The 20,560-nt window shown below is 44.0% G+C and overlaps 1 protein-coding gene across 1 annotated transcript in view; it reads left to right on the top strand.

Moving 5' to 3' along the window:
• Positions 1-6,781: 6,781 nt before the first annotated feature.
• Positions 6,782-20,560, top strand: part of LOC144094074 (methionine aminopeptidase 1D, mitochondrial) — a 28,201-nt gene continuing 14,422 nt past the window's right edge. Inside the window, exons 1-4 of the mRNA XM_077627953.1 lie at positions 6,782-7,450; positions 8,279-8,470; positions 13,455-13,621; positions 18,674-18,771. Of these exons, the coding sequence (XP_077484079.1) occupies positions 7,019-7,450; positions 8,279-8,470; positions 13,455-13,621; positions 18,674-18,771 (889 nt within the window). The 5' untranslated portion in view covers positions 6,782-7,018. The remainder of the gene's footprint in view (positions 7,451-8,278; positions 8,471-13,454; positions 13,622-18,673; positions 18,772-20,560) is intronic.

The following is a 20,560-nucleotide window of genomic DNA, read 5'->3' as shown; positions in this document are numbered from 1 at the left end:
CCTTGCCCTGTTTCAGCGCTCCAGTTACTCTTTCATACTGCTGACAAGTGTGAACATTACGAGCCATCAACTGGCTATTTGGGTGAGAACTGATAGTTCAAAGCTTTTATGGTTTGATGAAAGCCTATACATATGGGAGTAGCGACAAATCCAACCATATCAGTTGGTTCACACGTACGTGCTTTGAATTTCTACGTTAATCATCATCACCACCATCAGCCTGACTATTCCCACTGCAGGGCAAAGGCCTCTCCTACATCTCTCCAATTAGCCCTGTCCTTTGCCAGCTGCGGCCACCGTATCTCCACAGACTTTTTAATCTCATCCACCCACCTAACTTTCTGCCGCCCCCTCCTACGCTTGCCTTCGCTTGAAATTGACTCCGTTACCCTTAAGGACCAGCGGTTATCATTCCTTCGCATTACATGCCCTGCCCAAGCCCGTTCCTGCCTCTTGATTTAGACTAGGATGTCATTGACTTGCATTTGTTCCCCCTCACCCAATCTGGCCGCTTCCAGTCTCTTAACGTTACACCTATTGTTTTTCTTTCCTTAGCTTACTGCACTGTCCGTAATTTTTAACCCCTCCATTTATGCCCCATAGGTGATTACCGGTAAGATACAGCTGTTGTAAATATTTCTCTTGAGGGATATTGGTAAACGCATTCATGATCTGGGAGAACATGCCGTGTGCGCTCCAACTGATTCTTATTCTAGTTACCATTTCACTCTTGTGATCTGGATCTGAGGGCACTACCTGCCTTGAGTGGACAATGTGTCTGTGTCTCTCGTCTTCGTCCTCTGCACTGTGCATAAACATGTATATTCTCTTACCACTTCCAGCACCTTGCCAGCAATTGTGAACTGCTGTTCCCTTGTGAGACTGTTGAACATTACTTTGGGTTTCTGCATGTTAATTTTTATGCCCACCGTTCTGCTCTGCCTGTCTAACTCATTGATCATGATTTGCAGTTCACCTCCTGAGTGACTCAGCAAGGCAATGTCATCAGCGAATCGCAGATTACTTAGGCATACTCCATAAACTCTTGTCCCCAGCTGTTCCCAATCCAGGCCTCTGAACACCTTGTAAAGAGGCGGTGAATAGCATTGGTGAGATTGTGTCTCCTTGCCCGACGCCCTTCCTTTATGGAATTTTATTGCGGACTTTATGGAGGACTATGGTAGCTGTGCAGTCGTTGCAGATATCTTCCAGTATTTTAAGATAAGACTCTTCTACACCCAGGTTCTGCAATGCCTGCATGACAGCTGATGTTTTCACCGAGTCAAATGCTTTCTCATAATCAATGAAGGCTATAATAGGGGTCAGTTATGTTCTGCGCATTTCTCTATCACCTGACTGATAGTGCGAATATGGTCTATTGTCGAGTATCTTTTACGAAAGCCTGCCTGATCATTTAGTCGATTGAAGTCAAAAGGTTGTACTGACTCTGTTAGCGATTAGCTTAGTCAATACCTAGTAGGCAGCAGACAGTCAGCTGATCAGTCAGTAATTTCTCAACTCCTTGACCTCTCCTTTCTTATGAATTAAAATTAATCCATATATACATTAGGGTAACTGAAACATACTAACTGCCAAACATGCCTGCTTTGTTGCACTTGGTGTAGATGTCTCCATAGCCACTACTGGAGCATGCAAGTTGCAGACCAGGTTCGAGTTGAGAAATGAATACATTATTGTCTCTTTGAAGGTATACTTAAAGGGTGCTCGCAGTGGTGCTCCCAAAGAAATTATCAGGGATGAAATGGCTCATTTCAAACCATCATGGCTATTACCACACGCTTTATTGATTATCCACTCTTTCTTGAGCTTGAATTTAGAGGAAACACATGGAAAAACTTGTTAATGGTGTCGTCTTCTGGTTTTTAATAGTTTCATCTGGAACCAGCAAGAAACGTGGCTTACTGCTGGTTGAAGTGGTCCCAGTAAAAGGCACCAACTAGTTTTGTACTGGGTTTTATGTGCTCTAGAAGGAAGCTTATTGGTTTTCTGTTACGGAATCTACTGGTCTCAGCTGGGCTTCTGGTTCTGAACTGAGATCTGCTGATTCCTGCTAACCTTTTTGCTGTTCATTTAAGAGAGCCTTTTCTATTGCTTGTGTGGTAATTATGATCAACTAACAAAATAGTTCAGCTATATTTCTTAGATTTTGTCTGCTATGAATTGCACTACTTGTACCAAAATTTAGTGAGGAAACATTGCTATTAATCATTAATTATACACAATAACTCACCTGTGGGAAACCCTCAACAAGTGGTTGCATGTGTTTTCCTTCATTTTTTTAAAGTCTGCTGAACCATTAGGAAACTGTTGCTCTAAGTATAGACAGCTGGTCTAGTTGCTATATAGTTTTTAATGAAAGCCTGGCAGCCGTGGTGTCTACTCTCTCTCTGTCTGTTTTTTTTGTGTGTGTGTGTGACGTGTGCCGGAAAAATGAACAATATAACGTTGCTTTAACACATAACTTTCCAGAAAGGTTAGAAAATGATGGACATTAAACAAATAGTTCATCCAAAGAAATGCATTACAATTCTACCAGGGCAGACATGCTGGTCACAGCAGGAACAGCTAGGGAATCGGCAAATACACCATTTAAACTGAGATCATTTGGACAATTTCACCCAGTAATACGCAGCTTTATCACCACCTCTGATCGCACAATTTAAGCACTGCAGTAAAGAGAAAATACGTTGCTTTTGTTTCCTGCCGGCAGTGTGTGCATTACAGCTCATATAAAGGGGAACTACAAAATGGGTTCCGTAAACAAAGGAGGTTGGAGGACAATCTATTTTCATTGACGCAGTGTATAGAGATTGCTGAAAAGGAACACAGGCCCCTATGGCTAGCATTTATGGATATTAGGGGAGCCTACGACAACGTTATTCAAGAATACTTGTGGGACATACTGGGCACATTGGATGTGGAAGATGCGAGTAATTAATCTTTTAAAACATATATATAAAGGTACCAGAGTGCTCATGAAATGGGAAAAAAATATATCCGGGCCTGTAGAGATACAGCGAGGGCTTAGGCAAGGATGTCCTCTTTCTCCTTTGTTGTTCATGTTGTACCTGCAGGGGTTGGAGACCAAGCTAGAGGGGAGCGGACTAGGCATCAACCTTTCTTTTTTCAAGCAAGGGGAATGGATTAAACAGTCATTACCGGGACTAATATACGCCGATGAGATAGTGCTAATGGCTGACAACATGGAAGACTTGCAGAAGTTGATAGACATATGTGGTACAGAGGGAGATACATTAGGTTTCAAGTTTAGTAAGGAAAAATCTGCAGTCACAATATTTAATGATGAGGTCGGCGAGCATAGAATACAGGAGTTCACGCTAGAAGCAGTGGATGAGTACAATAGTATCTTGGGGGTGTGGATCAATAACGGTGCTGAGTATTTGACAGAGCATGAAAAATATGTAATGAATAAAGTTAGTAGGAATGCAGCTGTCATGAAAAATACAGCACTGTGGAATTACAATAGGTATGAAGTGGTAAGAGGGATCTGGAAAGGGGTGATGGTCCCTAGCCTAACTTTCGGTAATGCGGTCCTGTGCATGAGACCATGCAGATGTTCAAGCAAGGTTAGAAATTAAACAACGTGGCGTAGGGAGGTTAGCTTTGGGAGCACATGGCAATACACCAAATCAGGGGGTACAGGGTGATATGGGATGGGTGTCGTTCGAGAGCAGAGAGGCTAGCAGTAAGATAGCATTTGAGGAACGATTGAGAAAGATGGAGGAAAAGTGGTGGGCTAGGAAAATTTTCAGATACCTGTATATAAAGAATGTTGACAAGAACTGGCGAAAGCGAACTAGAAAATTGGCAAGCAAATATCTGGACAGCAGTAAGGGGACAAATCAGCAATTATTGGTTAAGAAAAAGGTTAAAGCTCTGTGGAAAACAGGGCTGCTGACGAAATCGGCACTGGGAACATACTGGACCTTAAAAGCAGGAAACTGGCAAAGAAAATATCTATAATGATAATTGTAGGGGAAGCTTTTTGTTGTATGAGGCCAGGACTGGAGTTTTGCGAGGTACCACGAGATGGACACGTTGTGCATTGCGTGCGGAGAGGAGGAGGAAACAGCTGAACACTTGATACTTTTCTGTAAAGGGCTTCACGCTACAGTGGAAAGCAGCGGGGCTGATTTACCCAAGGCATTGGGGTTTAAGGACAGTGAAGGGAAAGTAGATTTTAAGCGGGTAGAAGTAACCAAGCGCAGGTTATACGACTGGTGGCTAAAAGCAAGACAGGAGTAAAATTTCACAAGACATGGCTAGGTGGCTTGAGCCACCGCTCGATTTAAAGGGTTCAGCCCCCGCCGCGGTGGCTCAGTGGTTAGGGCGCTCGACTACTGATCCGGAGTTCCCGGGTTCGAACCCGACCGCGGCGGCTGCGTTTTTATGGAGGAAAAACGCTAAGGCGCCCGTGTGCTGTGCGATGTCAGTGCACGTTAAAGATCCCCAGGTGGTCGAAATTATTCCGGAGCCCTCCACTACGGTACCTATTCTTTCTTTCTTCTTTCACTCCCTCCTTTATCCCTTCCCTTACGGCGCGATTCAGGTGTCCAACGATATATGAGACAGATACTGCGCCATTTCCTTTTCCCAAAAAACCAATTATCATTATTAAAGGGTTCAGCCGTATTCATCCATCCATCGATACTTACGTATGTTTCTCTATGGGCTCCGTGCGCTGGTATGGTGGCGCCAGCAGCGACCACATCGCCAGCGCCGCCTCGTGGCACTCGCCGCGTTAACCGGACGCTCAGTCACGGCCGGTCTCTCGAAGGGAGAGCGCGCGCGTCCCCTCGAGACTGGCCGTGGTGGCCCTGCGCCTTCCTCCATGCCCAATGCGTTAGCGCCAGCCCGGCCGCATAGCAGACGCGCACTGACCGCGATGCCATTCTAAGTCAACGCCTTCTTCTCTGCGGATTTCAACGCATTGAAAGCCTTGACGCCACCGCTGCTGCATTTCGTTTTCGGGCTGATCACCGATTCCGAGCAACCATGATTGTGTTGCAGTCCCGACGGCACTGCAATATCTGGCAGCGCAGTTGAGCTTATTGAGATTAATTAAGTACCTTTACAGTTTGAGAAACAAGGCTCTGACCAAAATAATGAAATCAGCTATGTAATTTACATCCACTGTGACATCGACTCTGTGAATGGTCGGCTAGAAATGCGAAAAACGCAAACTTACTACACATAAATATCAGATAGTGCTCTACATCCTGCACGATTGACCCTGCTTTACTTTATATATTTCCCTCAGAGGAGCATAGCTCTAAGCATACAAAAAGATGTTGGGTTTTTTGGTATCTTCCACGGTTAGAGCAGTTTCATTTCAGGAATTTCATGAAGGCACCAATTACATGAATTGTTTTGGTCGCATTTCTCTTTTGGTAAATACTTAACTATAGAAAGGCCGCCGCGGTGGCTCGGCGGTTATGGTGCTCAGCTGCTGACCCAAATGACTCGTGTTCGATCCTGGTTGCGGCGGTCGCATTTCGGTGAAGGCAAAATTCTAGAGGCCCGCGTACTGCGCGATGTCAGTGCACGTTAAAGAACTCCAAGTAGTTGCAATTATCTGGAACCTCCTACTATGGCGCCCCTTATAGTCTTCGTTGCATTGGGACGATAAACCTAATTAAAATCAAAAGATTAATTCCCGAAATTAAGGGTTTAGTGATGTTGTGAAATCCAAGAAATATATAGAGAAATTTGAACCACTCTCTATTTTTCTTTTTATTCGTCTAGAACAGGATTTGAGATCTCATAAATGCAACAAATAAAGATACAAAATTTTAAACCACTGAAGGAAATAAAATGATGCAAATAAATACACAAAAGCTTAGGTGAAACAATGTGAAAAACGACATAAGCACTCTCAAAAGTACGACGTCGCTCCCACTGCATACACACACGCACGAAAAAAAAACTAGAAACAAAATTGACACGTTGAACTACAGATGAGCATAACAAACGAAGACTTAAACTTCAGATGCTAGCTCCAAGGACTTCACCGTAGGCCATTTCCTGTGACTGACTGAACGCATTCCTTCACTCTACATAAAGCAGCTCCTACCAATGATGTCACGTTCGAAACACCCATTTCCCAGTTCACTCCCATGAATTTAATTCCACAGTGCACTCATTTCCAGCATACCCTCTGTGCATGAACAAGCATGCACGATGTCCAAGAAACGCGTTTAAATATATTCGGTACTTTGACTGCAGTGTTTTTATAGCTGTTATGACATTGAGTAAACACAGCAGTAAGTAGAGCACCCATAATTATCCAAATTTGTTCTCGCCTTCGGACGAAACACCTCACCGCTCGCCTCGCTCACTGCAAACTGAACCTAACCAGAGAGCTGCGTTGGCTGCGTCCGCCTTTCGCCACCGCTGTTAACCAGGTGGCGCCACTCGCGCGCGCCAAACTGCAGCGCACGGAGCCCATAGCGCCTGCATGGGGGCGACACCGTACGTATATTGATGTAGTAAGATGAATGAGGGGAAGAGAAAGCAACGTACGCATCCTAGCTCGCACACACGGATTTAAGCTAGGGATCGTGTCAAAGCGCGGCAGCCTGCAGCCCGGTTGCATATTACACAGTTCGCATTTAGCGCTTTGCCCGTAGTGATTTCGTAATATCAGACGTAAATAATTTTTGCTGCTCATATCACGCGAACTGCTCACCTGATAGTTGCAATGACCTTGGGATCAAAGCAGGTCGGCTTCGGGGTAAACAAACACGTTACCGCTAGCTCCAGGTGGCGCAGCCGCGCTTTTGTTTATCATCTGTTTGAATCTGCGTCTGCTACTGGTGCCTCGTTCCTCAGTGCATCTACGCTTCTGCTAGCTGAAAATCAGTACTCCAACGAGTGGCAATGAATTAATAGACACATACTGTGCTTTTAGCTGGCCTTTCGTGTTGACTCATTGTCTAGGCTGCTACTCATACCATCGCTGAGCGCTATTTCAACGATGGCTTGCTGCGTAGCAGGAACAAGAACCTTGAAGTTGCTGCTGACTTCCCGGTTTACGGCAGCGCTATTTGCGGAACGACGATTGTATCACAGCGGTCCTGTTGTGTTTCCCAAAACGCTGCTGTTGTCAACGGGCACCGAACTTCACCAGAATCCCTTCACTCGTCGGATAACAAACCTAACGCACGGTGATCGCTACAGGAAAGGTGGCATCGGAACACCGAACTACGATGTGATTACGGAGCCGGGCAACGTCAGTCCCATGCAGTATGTCCCTGACAGCATCGCCAGGCCCAGCTACGCTATCAGCGGCATTGTGGTGGGGGTGCCTAAGGAGGTGGAAATTAAGACCGAGGAACAAATTGCCCGCATGCGCGAAGCGTGTAAGCTCGCTAGGATGATCCTGAGTCGAGTGTCCAAACAAGTCAAGGTAACTCTTACGTGTTCTGGTGATGATGGTGATGAGTGTTCTCTCTCACGTTTGTTTGCTCATTTGGAGTTGTGTATACCGGAGCGAGCTCGGTATGGTCAATTCTACACAAACAAGAAGTTCATCTGAGATGTAGTAAATGAGCTTACTCGTAATCATGCTGCGGAGTTGAGTCCAATGCAGTACAGAGAAATAGAAAATACAAAGCTTTGGTGATTTTCTGGCGAACAGATTGCGAGTGTCCGGAGGTTGCAGCACATTCGATGCCAATGTTTTGAGCAGGCATGGGTAGACGGAAACAAGGGGCTCGTGCATCTGGGAGGAGGCGTTGTAGTGCCCCCCCCCCCCCCCCCCCCCGCCCTTTCGTAATGGACATGGCGGAGGGGGCGCAAATTTTGTTCCGTATTCTTCTTTGCTACTCACAAAACATGAACGCTTACACACGTCCGAACACTTAGAGTGCCCGAATAGCGCACAGGGCGTTATACTGGCATCATTTAAGAATGGCTTAGGGTTCGAAACATCTTATCTTGCATGTACATTCCCCTAAGGGTCGAGTTTAACTTCTCATGTACATTTGGCCTGCCAGGCAGCAGGGATTGTCACAAATGCACAACTGAGCATGCCGTTCGAGTGCTCTAGACAGACGTGTAGACGTGTGTACCACCAAAAACTCTTGCTGCCATCCCCCATTATGTAGAGACCTGTGCATTCTTATGCTCTTTATGATATACATATGAAAAAAGCCAGCAGTTACAGAAACCAGGATGATTTTGTGGCTCGTTTGTAGATGAAATGTGTACCAGCAAATCAACTCCTCTTGTGCAGGCAGGGGTTACCACGGATGAGCTGGACAGGTATGCCCACAAACTGTGCATTGAGAACAATGCATATCCATCACCACTCAACTACCGGTGGTTTCCAAAGTCTGTGTGCACCTCTGTGAACAACGTAGCTTGCCATGGAATTCCGGATGACAGGCCATTGCGTGATGGAGACATTATCAGTATCGACGTCAGTGTAAGTTTTCGCTTCATTGTGCTTTACCTTTATTGTGTGAGATGACCATTGTTTGATATACACATGACGTGCCTGCAGCAAAAAAAAAGGCCAAGCATGCCATCCTGGTACCTGCTGTTTGTCTTGCACCAAACAGTTTATATTGCACAGCACTAATTCAGTACTTGATTTGCATTATTGGTGCATGACTAAAATTGGTTTACTTTCACCATCATCATCATCAGCCTGACTGCACCCATTGCAGGACAAAGGCCTCTTCCATATCTCTCCAATTAACCCTGCCCTGTGCCAGTTGTGGCCACCGTATCCCCGCAAACTTCTTAATCCCATCCACCCACCTAAGTCTGCTGCCCCCTGCTATACTTGCCTTCTCTTGGAATCCAGTCTGTTAGTCTTAATGACCATCGATTTTGTTGCCTTCGCACTACGCGCCCTGCCCAAGCCCATTTCTTCCTCTTGATTTCGACTAGGATGTCACTAACACGCGTTTGTTCCCTCACCCACTCTGCCCTCTTCCTGTGTCTTAACATTACACCTATCATTTTCCTTTGCATAGTTCGCTGTGCTGTCCTTAACTTAAGTTGAATCCTTTTCGTTAGCCTCTATGTTTCTGCCCCATAGATGAGTACCGGTAAGGTACAGCTGTTATATACCTTTCTCTTGAGGGATATCGGTAAACTGCCATTCATGATCTGAGAGAACATGCCAAATGCGCTCCAGCCAATTCTTATTCTAGTTATTTCACTTTCGTGATCTGGATATGCAGTCTCTGCCTGCCCTAAGTAGATGTATTGCCTTACTATTACCAGAACCACGCTATAAATTGTAAACTGCTGTTCCCTTGCTAGACTGTTGAACATTACTTTGGTTTTCTGCATATTAATTTTTACACGCATGGCACTGGTATGCCTGTCTAACTCATTGTCATGTTTTGCAGTTCATCTCCTAAGTGACTTAACAAGGCAGTGTCATCAGCGAATCCCAGATTACTAAGGTATTCTTCATTAACTCTCATCCCCAACTGTTTTCAATCCATGGCTCGGAATACCTCCTCGAAACAGGCGGTGAATAGCATTGGTGTGACCATGTCTCCCTGCCTGACACCCTTCCTTATTGGAATTTTATTGCTGACTTTATGGAGGACAGTGCTGGCTGTACATCTGCTATAGATATCTTTCAGTATTTTTACATCAGGCTCTCCTTGAAGCTTGTTTCACAATGCCTGCATAGCTGCTGAAGTTTCGACTGAGTCAAATGCTTTTTTGTAATCTATAAAGGCTATATGTAGCGGTTGGTTATGCTTTTTGGTTGATTGAAGTCTAAGGTTGTCCTCACTCTATTAGCGATTACCTTAGTAAATACCTTATAGACAACAGACAGTAAGCTGATCGGTCTATAGTTTTTCAAGTTCTTGATGTCTCCTTTCTTATGGATTATGATGATGTTAGTGTTCTTCCAAGCTTCTGGTACATTCGACGTCTTAAAGAATTGCGTGTACAGGGTGGCTAATTTTTGTAGCACAATCGCCTTTCTGTCCTTCAGCAGACCTGCTGTTATCTGATCCTCATCAGCTGCTTTCCCCTTTTGCATTGCTCCTAAAGCTTTCTTTACTTCCTCTTTCATTATTGGCGGGATGTCCCAGTGCTGTGCGCTACTACCTCTCTCATTAACTTCCTTATTACATTGGCTACTGTGTAGTTTTGTGTAGAATTCTTTGGCTACTTTAACTATCTTATCCATATTGCTAATGATATTGTCCTCTTTGTCTCTTAACGAATTCATCTGGTTTTTGCCTATGCCTAAATTCCTCTTCACCGCTTTTAGGCTACCTCCATTCTTTAGAGCATTACTCGATTCTCTCCATATTACTCTGTCACTTTGCAGGGGCACTTAGCTGTGTGTTTCATGTTTATTTCTGCCGGATCTTTGTACCTTTCGGCAGTAATCTGTTTCTAAGCTTTGTGAACGTTCTCAGGTCACCTTTATGACCAGAGGAGTAACTGGGTTGTCTTTCAGGTTGTGATGATGACGATAATGGATTGTTATATTTCAAGGGCATCTCTAGCCAAATTGCACTGAGCACATAGATATGCTGTGGGTCAAGTTTTCTTATGGTGTAAAATGATTCATGGCACATAGCGAAGGTAAGTGCGATAAAATTGTTAAAAGGAAAAGGCACATGGGGCTTGAAAAAATGGTCAGTGGTCGTTAAAAAATTTAAGGACATTGTCAGCATGTCAACTTCAGCCACAGTCTCTACCTGGAGCTGAGTTTCAGGCTGTGCCTGGTGATATGGCAGCTTTAGATGAGGAGAAGTGCTGTCCAAGGCATCTCAATCTACGAGCATGACGGGAGACTCGCTGCACAGCTTGGCAGCTGTTCCACTTGCACAATGAGTGACTGAGGGGAGCAGTGGCCCGCCTAGTAGGCATGGAGGAGAGGGTGGTAAAATTTGTTCCTCATTGTTCTTGGCTTTCCAGAAATCATGAACAAGTGCTACCATGGGCATTGGCACCCCTTATGGAGAGGCCTGTGCACGCCTGTGGTTTCATTATAACCATGTTGCTAGAGAAAGGTACCACAGAGTAGCACACTTTGGAGAAACTATAATCGCTGGTTGCAATACATTCGTGCAAAAAATTATAATGACTAAATATGCGCGGTGCCAAGGAACTGCGGTAATGTGCACATTTGTTATGACATCCTGCAGAATTTTTTTCTTTTATGTCGGTGGCTTGTTTGCACTGAGATTTTGCTCTGTGATCACATCTTCAGGTGTGCATCATGTAAAATCTATCTGGCACTGGTACTTGCATGGCTCATGCAGTAGAAATTAAAAGCTGCTTTCTCCTGTTAGATGTACCCTGAAAAGAGCGCAATAAGCCAGCAGAACAGGCTCATGTTGTCTTCCGGGAAATAATCGAATGACCGGTGAAATTGGAGTTCAATATACTGCTGTGCAACTTTCCTATACTTTCAGATAGGATTTTTGTGGGGATAATCTGTGTTCAATATATCTAATTATTCAGAATTTGTGGGTTCGATGAATACGGGCTCGACTGTACTGGAAATAGACAAGAAATGCCATTTCATGGCAGAAATGGGACAACCACAACATTTGGTTCTTTGTACTAGGGGTCCTATTGTTATGTGCAACTTACCTAAACTTTCTGGAAATTGTGAGCACAAGCATGTGGGTATGAGTGCCTGGGATGACAGGAATGTCGCTTCATCTAGAGCTTTGGTAAAGAAGGGAATGGTCTATTTAAGCGCAGGTGTCAACATTTTTTACTGTTTTCCTGCATGAAGTTTGCTGCATAACCCAGGGCAAGTGGGTCTCACCTGAGCATTGTAAAGTTGTGTGTGAGGAACAAACAAAGCCTGATGCACCAGAAGATAGAGTTTTGCACTGTTGAACATTTGGTAAGTTATGTTAAAAAAAAATTACACTCTAAGCATGGAAAGCATCAAACTGGCACACATTGATTTTTTGCTGCAGTTTTAGATGCATGCTTTTACTGTGAGGTCAAGTTGCTGGTAGTCCTACTTTGGTTGTATGCGGTTGTTCGTGAATGACACCTTTACTGCTGGGGCCAGTATGGTTTACCTCTGAAGGGTTTAGGTTGCCTCAATGTCTGAAGGACCTCATCCAAAATACTAGCAGCATATCTGGAAGTGTTTGCAAGCAATCTAGTTTCTATTCTCTCATTTCCTCCAGCATTTCATGGCCATTTTAATTTACCTTTTACTTTATTTATTTACTACATCTAAAATGCTCAACAACTGGCTTTGATGGTTTGCTTGGGTGTGATGCCATGCTTGTTCTTATGAAAAATTTTTTCATGGAGATGCATTCTACAGGTTTACTTCTTCAAAAGGACACTGAGGATAATTTTATTTGATTTTTATTCTGAGTAGAAATTAATCCTGTGGCTCATTCTGGCTGCATTGATGATTTGTCACTGAGAAATTTGGATTTGAAAATGAAACTTCTTTTTCTTGCCACTTGATTCAAATTCTTGACGTAAAGACCAAAAAGGGCTCCATCATCAATCGAAGTGGATGGCTGTGTAGCCTTAGCTCAGGGATCCATGTGCAAAAAGCTGTCTTGGCAGTGGTGCAGTTTGCTTGTAAAAATTGCCTGTGGTAGCAATGTACCTGTTTTTGATTTCTTGGTCTTTTTATATTGTAAAATCTCTGCTTACTCTCTCTCTCTCTTTTTCTTTTGAAAACAGTAATCTAGCCATGCTAGTTCCTAGTCTAGGCCAACTTATTTTGTCCTCAGTGACCCTTTAGTATAGGTTTTTTCACAAGAAAGTTCCCTTTCTTGCTGAACAACTATGAAACTATCTGCAGTGAAGACAAGGAGAACAGGCGGTCTAGTTCCCGGTACCTTCAAGTATTTCACTCTGTAATATCGTCTCTTTTGCTGTGGATTACAAGTACACCTAGCATCATAAGTTTGCGGGGCATACATGTTGTTGAAAAACACTATTCCTGTGCACCCTGGGCACACAGCCTGAAAATGACAGGCACTAAATGCCCACCCTAAATTGCAGGCTGTAGGTTTCGATTTCGGGTTACATGCAGTGGCTTACACAAAATTCACATTTTTTCCAATTACTGTCGTCCATTAGTTTTGTCATCAGACGTACATTCTGTTACACTTTTCTGTTGTGCACAATATCGGTCTGCCTATTTTTTCCTTAGTAACCATTTTCTGTTCATTACGCTATATATAAGAGCACCATCAAACTTTTCCACATGGCCGACTGTCCTTCAGTCAAGCTCTTGCAACGTTCCACTGCAGCTAGAGATGCGTCTGTTTCTTCTGACCCTGATTTGTCTCCTGCAGCCATGGGCAGAAGTTGGCCTTGTAAACAATGGCTTTCAGGGTGTATTTTGTTTTCACATACATGCCCTGTCTCAGTCTTGTGTTCTGAAAACCCTGGATGATGTGGCACTTGTTATCTTTGTACCCCAGGTGTTTTACAATGGCTACCACGGGGACTGTGCTGAGACTGTGATGGTGGGTCACTCCGTGGATGACAGGGGCAAAGCCTTGGTGCTTACAACAAGGGAGTGCCTTGAGAGAGCCATCAGTGTGTGTGGCCCTGGTCAGAAGCTCAGTGCGATTGGCCGTGTCATCAGGTAACACTGGCGTTCCGCTTATGCATTCCTCGACTGTCGTCAACTACTTGTGGAGCATGTGAAGTGAAAATTCTGTTTGGCCGATGGTATGCGCAGGGGGCCAGGGGACGAACGCAGGTTTATGATATCTTAGTTGAAATCAAGAAGAAGAAATGGGCATGGGCAGGGCATGCAATGTGAAGGGAAGATAACCAATGGGCCCTTGGGGTAACAGAATTGTTTCCAAGAGAAGACAAGCATAGCAGGGGGCAGTGGATGGTCGGGCGGGTGGATGAGATTAGGGTGTTTACAGGGATAAGGTTTCCAGAGCTGGCACAAGACAGGGTTAATAGGAGGTCCGGGAGGGCAGTGACCCTAGTTAGGACAACGATGATGGTAATGATGATGGTATCAAATTTATCTTTACATGAAAATTGTTGTGGTCCTGAAAAGAAAAAAGGAAAACACAGAAGTGCTGCTGCACTCTCAGTCTTATCAGTTTGTTGGCCTGGTCTCTTTTGTGACAAACTTGCCTCTACCATCAGGCATTGAATGTGCGTTTTCAACCCCATCTGTAACAGATTCTTAGTTATAAGAGGTGAAAAGAATGTTACCGTTGAAATCAACGGTTGCAATTTCCTTGCAGGAAATCGCACCATGTTTCAAGTAAAAGAAACATGTGCAGAATAGCATGTTTTTTTTTTCTAGGTTTTTCTTAGATTTCAGGGAACTTGCCAAGCATGTCCGGTTTCTCCAGCCACCATAGCTCTGTAGTTTTTAATTTCTCTCCTTTTATAACGGTAGCTGTATGCGAAGCTTTTTACAAGAATTGTGGCAGCACTGGCATTGTGTATAGCCAAAAGCTCGTGGGCCTTACATTCACCAGCCTTGATGGTCAATGGTTTGATGATGGCCTCTGCCAATGGTTTGGCTGCAGGGCAGCCACCTCGCACGATGCTTGCTGCACGGTTTTTCGCTCTGTTGCTGGAGCAGCTGGCATGATCAATGGGAGCTTCTTGGATTGGAAGCACCTAAAGAACTCCTTGTAATCGAAGAAACTGTTTTTTCCATGACCTTGCTACACTCCAATTGCACATTTACTTAGAAATATGCCTTAAATAACAAGTGTTACCAATATAGTATGTTTTAAGAGCAAACGAACAACGGCAGTCGAGGAAAATATTCAGCTGCAGAGAAAGAGAAAACATGTTTCGGCTCTGTAGTGTTGGCTGCATTGCCAAGTAAAGTTGTCGCGGAGTATAGTTGCTCTATGTTTCACTCACCTTGTTTTCGTTACATTCAAATACATTGTCCGCATTTGTAGCAGCTGCACAGCCACGACAGTCCTCCATAAAGACAGAAATAATATTTCAGTTAGGGATGGAGTCAGACAGGCAGTTGCAATCTCTCTAATGCTATTGACTGCCTGTTTACAGGAGGTATTCAGAGACCTGGATTGGGAGCAGTTGGGGATAAAGAGTTAATTGTGAATACCGTAGTAGTCTGTGATTCGCTCATGACATTGCCTTGCTAAGTCACTCAAGGGACGAACTGCAAAACATGATCAATAACATAAACAGGCAGAGCTGTACTGTGGGTATAAAAAAGTTAATATGCAGAAAATCAAAGTAACGTTCAACACTCTTGGAAGGGAACGACAGTTTGCGATTGGTAGTGAGGCGCTGGAAGTGGTAAGGGGATACGTCTACTTAGGGCAGGTAGTGACTGCAGATCTGGATTACGAGAGGGAAATAACTAGAAGAATAAGGATCGGTTGGAGCGCATTTGGCATGTTCTCTTAGATCATAAATGACAGTTTACCAATATCCCTCAAGAGGAAGATATATAACAGCTGTGTCTTACCAGTGCTCACCTATGGGATAGAAACATGGTGATAACAGAAAGAGTTCAACTTAAATTTAGGACACCGCAGTGAGTTATGGAAAGGAAAATGATTGGTGTAATGTTTAGAGACAGGCAGATAACAGAGTGGGTCAAGAGACAAACACGGGTTAATGACGTCCTGCTAAGATTGTTGTTAAGGGTAAGAGACGATTCCGAGAGAAGGCAATCGAGGCAGGGGGCGGCAGAAAGTTAGGTGGATGGATGAGATAAAAAAATTTGCAGGGATAGGATGGTCACAGGTGGCAGAAGACAGGGTTAATTGGAGAGATATGGGAAAGGCCTTTGCCCTGCAGTGGGTGCAGGCAGGCTGATGACGATGATGATGCATTGTGCGTTGCCTAGGTCTCCTCTAAAGTTATTCCCTGTCAGACAATTTCTAATGTTCATAGCACCATCATGCACTACGCAGCAGACTTTACATACATCATCTCAGAATGATGAAAATGGGAGGGATGTTTGCTGTTTTAGGAACACTGAGATAACTCCAGCTAATTCTTGTTCTCAGTAAAAATCTATTCTAGGCCTCCTTCTTGCTATGTTGATGTTTGCTTTGCAGCAAAAGATGCATTTACGGCTGAGAAAATTTGATTTGAAAGTTTTTCTGGGTTCAATTCAAACTCGTGACATCGAGACCAAAAATGACTCCATGATCACCATTCGAAAGTGGTTGGTGGTGTAGCCCAACTTCAAGCATCCGCATGCAAGAAACTGTCTTGACATACCAGTTTGCTTGTGAAAGCAGCTGGTGGTAGTGATATGTGTATTTCATTTCTTGGCCTTTTTTAGCTTATAAACACTCTGTTTTAGTGAAAAAAAAAAAGTTCAGAGGACACTTAAGCGCTGCCTTAAGGATATGATGTGGTAGCGTTAATGGGTTCCTTCAGCAGCCTGTGGTCCTCTTTGCCTGTTACTTCTCATGCACGGACACTGTTCATTATTTTCTTTTCTTTTTTGTTATTTATTTTTTATTTAATTTTATTTTCCACAAGACACGCAAGGCCTCCCTTTAACCAAATTGAACGAATGTTCCTCAGGGGTTAAAGGGCAGCGTGCCCAGCACTGAACCCAAGGGGCAGTGGTTTAAGTCCCGGCTCGACCATTTCTGTTTTCAGCACAATTCCTTTTCTTTTTTCAGGGGCGCTACGTAGTGGTGGCGGAGTGGCGTAGCGACCCTGTAGACCAATAAGGAATTGTGTAGTGACATCACCACTGTTGTACTGAGTGATCGTTTTGGGGTGTTTGAATTACCTGTGCAAGATAATGTGGTTGTGATGTCACCATCCTCTCGACCAATGCAGATTTTCTCGACACGCCAACACCAATTACGCCGGTTTCTCTGCTAAACGGGACCTTTAACGCTATAGCATTAATAGCATTTTTGTCATTAGAATGCAGTAATCTGTCAATAGAGGCCAATTTAAATTTGTCTGCAGTATCTCTTTAAGGACATTGGCCATTTGGCTTACAAACTCTCATAACTTAAGGCATAGAGCAAAGTTTACTTGCAGGGTTGTGACAAAAGCCTGTCAAATGGTTACGTTCAGTACTAACTTTGGAGGGTTGCTGACTGGTTGTCACCATTGCAGGTAAGGACACGAAGAATGCAGCACACCCTGCAACCGGAAGGAGAACCCAGCCTAATGAGGCCAGAAAGAGCAACTATTCACATGCTTTGGTCACTGCTCATTTCAATGGTCAATGGTCATCTGATCATTGCCCGGAAATCTCACCACACACACAGCCAGCAACTTGTAGCGCTTTCAAAATGCATGCTGGCACTAATTAGCTTGTATCCTGGTGGTTTGAGCATCTGCCTCACGTGCAGGAGATGCAGGGTTTGATCTCCAGTGCCGCCGGGTACCCACTGGGGATACAGTGGGTGCAAGCTTTCACCTGGTATGGTGCTCGACTTTTCACCTGGTATGGTGCTCGACTTTTCTGGGGTGAAATGCTTGGGAAATGGATCTTTGACCCCCGTCCTGTGTACAGAACTGCTTGCCAACAATTTTTAGTTCAGGAGGAGTCTCAGAGCCTTGACTTGCAACTGGATAAGCATAGCACGGTTTTGTTTACTTTGTTACACACTAATGAGTGGAAAACCGTGTTTGGGAGTAACTCTGCAAGTGCCTCATGATTGCAAGGCTGTTTTAGAATTCTTGGAGAGGGCTTGGGTGAGAACTCTGTAAAACCACGAGGCACTATGAGAGCATGGTTACGACCTTGTTGGTCCAACGTTGCATTGTGCACCATATGGGGAGACCAAATGTTCACATATAAGATCCTCTGGCCCCTTCGCCTGTTCTTTCACTGGGCACAGCTGATTGACAGCTGCGCTGAGGGATGCTGGAATCTTGGCCAGGGTGCAAATGAGGGCATAGGAAGCAAAATGCCATGCATTCAGGACTGTGTACTGGTTTCCTACAGGAAACATTTGCTGCCTTCTCTGTAGGTGCTGGGTGAGACTGGTGCCAGGAATTTGTGCACCTTTGCTCTCCTCTTCTTTCTTGCAACACTGAAGACTTGGCCGAGGTCAAGTGCAGTCCAAGCGGCAGTTTACACTTTGCACAGCAGCCTTTCCCCTCCTCGCAACCCTCCAAGATGACTGAGTGCAGAGATGTGGAGGGCTTCACTATGCTTTTCCTGTCCTCCTAATGTCATTCTCTTCACAACGCTAACACCAGCTAAGCTTAACCCCCTTCTCCCATGGATGGATAGATGGATGGATGGATGCAGAGGTCCTAGATGCGAGCTGCATTCTTGCAAGGAATAAAATGTCATGTTGATGTGGGTTTTGCATGGCTGTGCCAAGATGAAGAAGCATGTTGAGTAAGCAGAGGGCAGAATGAAGTTAATTTTCACCTCTTGTAAGTCTCTAAATAATCCTTGCACCTGAAAATCTTCCATAGGAAAATGCTTTTGTAGACATTGTTAAAAGGGGGGATGGGGGATATAAGCTATAGAATTGATGTGTGAGTAAAAATTTTCTTTACAGAAAAATTTTTGTTGCACTTCTGTTTGTGTGTAGCATGGGATGCGCATTCGTTATTTTGTATTTTTTTCTGCTGGGTTTCTCATAGGTTTACATTTCACTCACGCAAAGCAGCTGTGACCGAAAGTATTTGGTCTGTGCTTTTTTTATAGTTTTTTTTGTTTATTTTTTTCTCCCAGTATTGTTGCATCCCAGGCTGGTTTCACAGTTGTGCCCGCATTCTGTGGTCATGGAATTGGAACCTACTTTCATGGACCCCCCGACATCTACCACTTTGGTATGTACTGTTTTGGCTCTGCTTGGGCCATGCAACCTAAGCTTTAAGATGACTCTGGATTTTGGGGGCCAGTGTGCTTAACTGAAGCCTTTGTACCAGTGCTGTAATTGGATCCAAACTCTGGCACTGTTTTGGTTGTTGGTCTGGCATCGGTGACCACAGAAACGTAGACATAATTTCTTCACAAGAAAAGTATCATCATCACCATCAGCCTGACTACATCCATTGCAGGACAAAAGCATCTCCCATATCTCTCCAGTTAACCCTGTCTTGTGTCAGCTGCGGCCACCTTATCCCTGCAAACTGAAGAAAAGTATGAGTACAAACATCTTTGGCTTTCCTCAACATTGCAGCTTAAATTAGTCTTTTGCAGCCATTGGTCACCTTTTTCTTGACATAGCCCTGCCACAGTGGCTCAGTGGTTAGCGCGTTCAACTGCTGAGCCCAGAGACGAGAGTTCATACCCGGCCACGCTGACTGCATTTTGATGGAGGAGAAATGCAAGGCACGTGTCTGCTGTACGATGTTGGCGCGTAAATAACCGTAGCTGGTCAGAACTAATTCGGAGCCCTCCACTACGACATTCCTCATGGCTCATGTGTTGTCTTTGGACATTAAACCCCAAATACCATACGATCTTACTCGACATTGAGGAAAATCCGATCCAGCCATAGGCCGGAGCATATTTGGTAAGCTCTCTTAAAGGGAGACGTGGGCCTTGAAATAAAAATTTTTATCATACAAGATATTGTAATGAAATTGTGTGTGTATATGTGTTTGTTCTTCCTGTTTTCAAAAATGTTATTAGTTTCAGTATATCTCAATTAGTTCCCATGTTACAAAAAAATAACTGAAGCCTAATTAGGTAATTTCTTATGGGTAGTTAAGACACTTTCCTTCAATGTTTTTTGGTTTCGACTGAAAAGAAGCTGTAGCCAAAGGTGTACCATGCAGATCTGTGCTATTTATATTGTTGTTTAGATATGTCCAAGCACCGTAATTTTGAAATATAGTTAGGTAACATTATGTTTAACAAAATTTGCAATTTTCAAACCAACCAAAAAGAAATAGCGTAGCTTCACAGTATAGTTCTTTCTGAACTCAACATTCTAAGATTAATCGAAATTGCACCATAAAAACGTAATAAAAATTTCCGTAAAGCTAGTCATGTTGGCAAAAAACACGAAGCTGAGAAAGTCACATTTGAAGTGCGCACAACAGCCATTTAAAGGTCATTGTAGAGGTCTGAAAAAACAGCGGAATGCAGACATTTCAAAAATATTTCACATCAGTGAGTAATACCAAGATGTGGGGGAAGGGGCCCAGTCCGGAAACAAAACCAAGATGACGGGTATCGGGCACGCAGTCATGGGAAGCGAGGGATGCGAAGTTCTGCCGCATTTCACTCCAAAATTGCCATTTCCGCTCTTCGTAGGCATGAAAAATATAATTTTTTAGCAATTAGAGGTTGAATTAGGCCTTGAAACTTTTTAGGCAGTTACTTCAGAGTGTATAGACCCCGAGTATGCCATTTTTGCAAAATGGAGATTTTTGCATTTTTTTTATCATTTCAAGACCCGCGTCTCCCCTTAAGCTCATTCAACCACTAAACTGCGGCTCTTCCTTTTGTTTGCTTGTTTTGTTTTTGGTGGATATTGAAGTCTTTTCTAAGACATGCCCTTGCAGATTTTTTTTTTTTCCCAAAAGGGACCTCGAAGTCAGCCTGTAATCTTTACTGCCAAGGTCAATCGTAGCAACATTTTTAATGCTTGCATTCCGTGGCACTGAC

Source organism: Amblyomma americanum, chromosome 6, assembly GCF_052857255.1.
Source record: "Amblyomma americanum isolate KBUSLIRL-KWMA chromosome 6, ASM5285725v1, whole genome shotgun sequence".
Taxonomy (NCBI): domain Eukaryota; kingdom Metazoa; phylum Arthropoda; class Arachnida; order Ixodida; family Ixodidae; genus Amblyomma; species Amblyomma americanum.
Note: the sequence above shows the minus strand (reverse complement) of the source record. Positions and strands in the feature narration are given on the sequence as shown.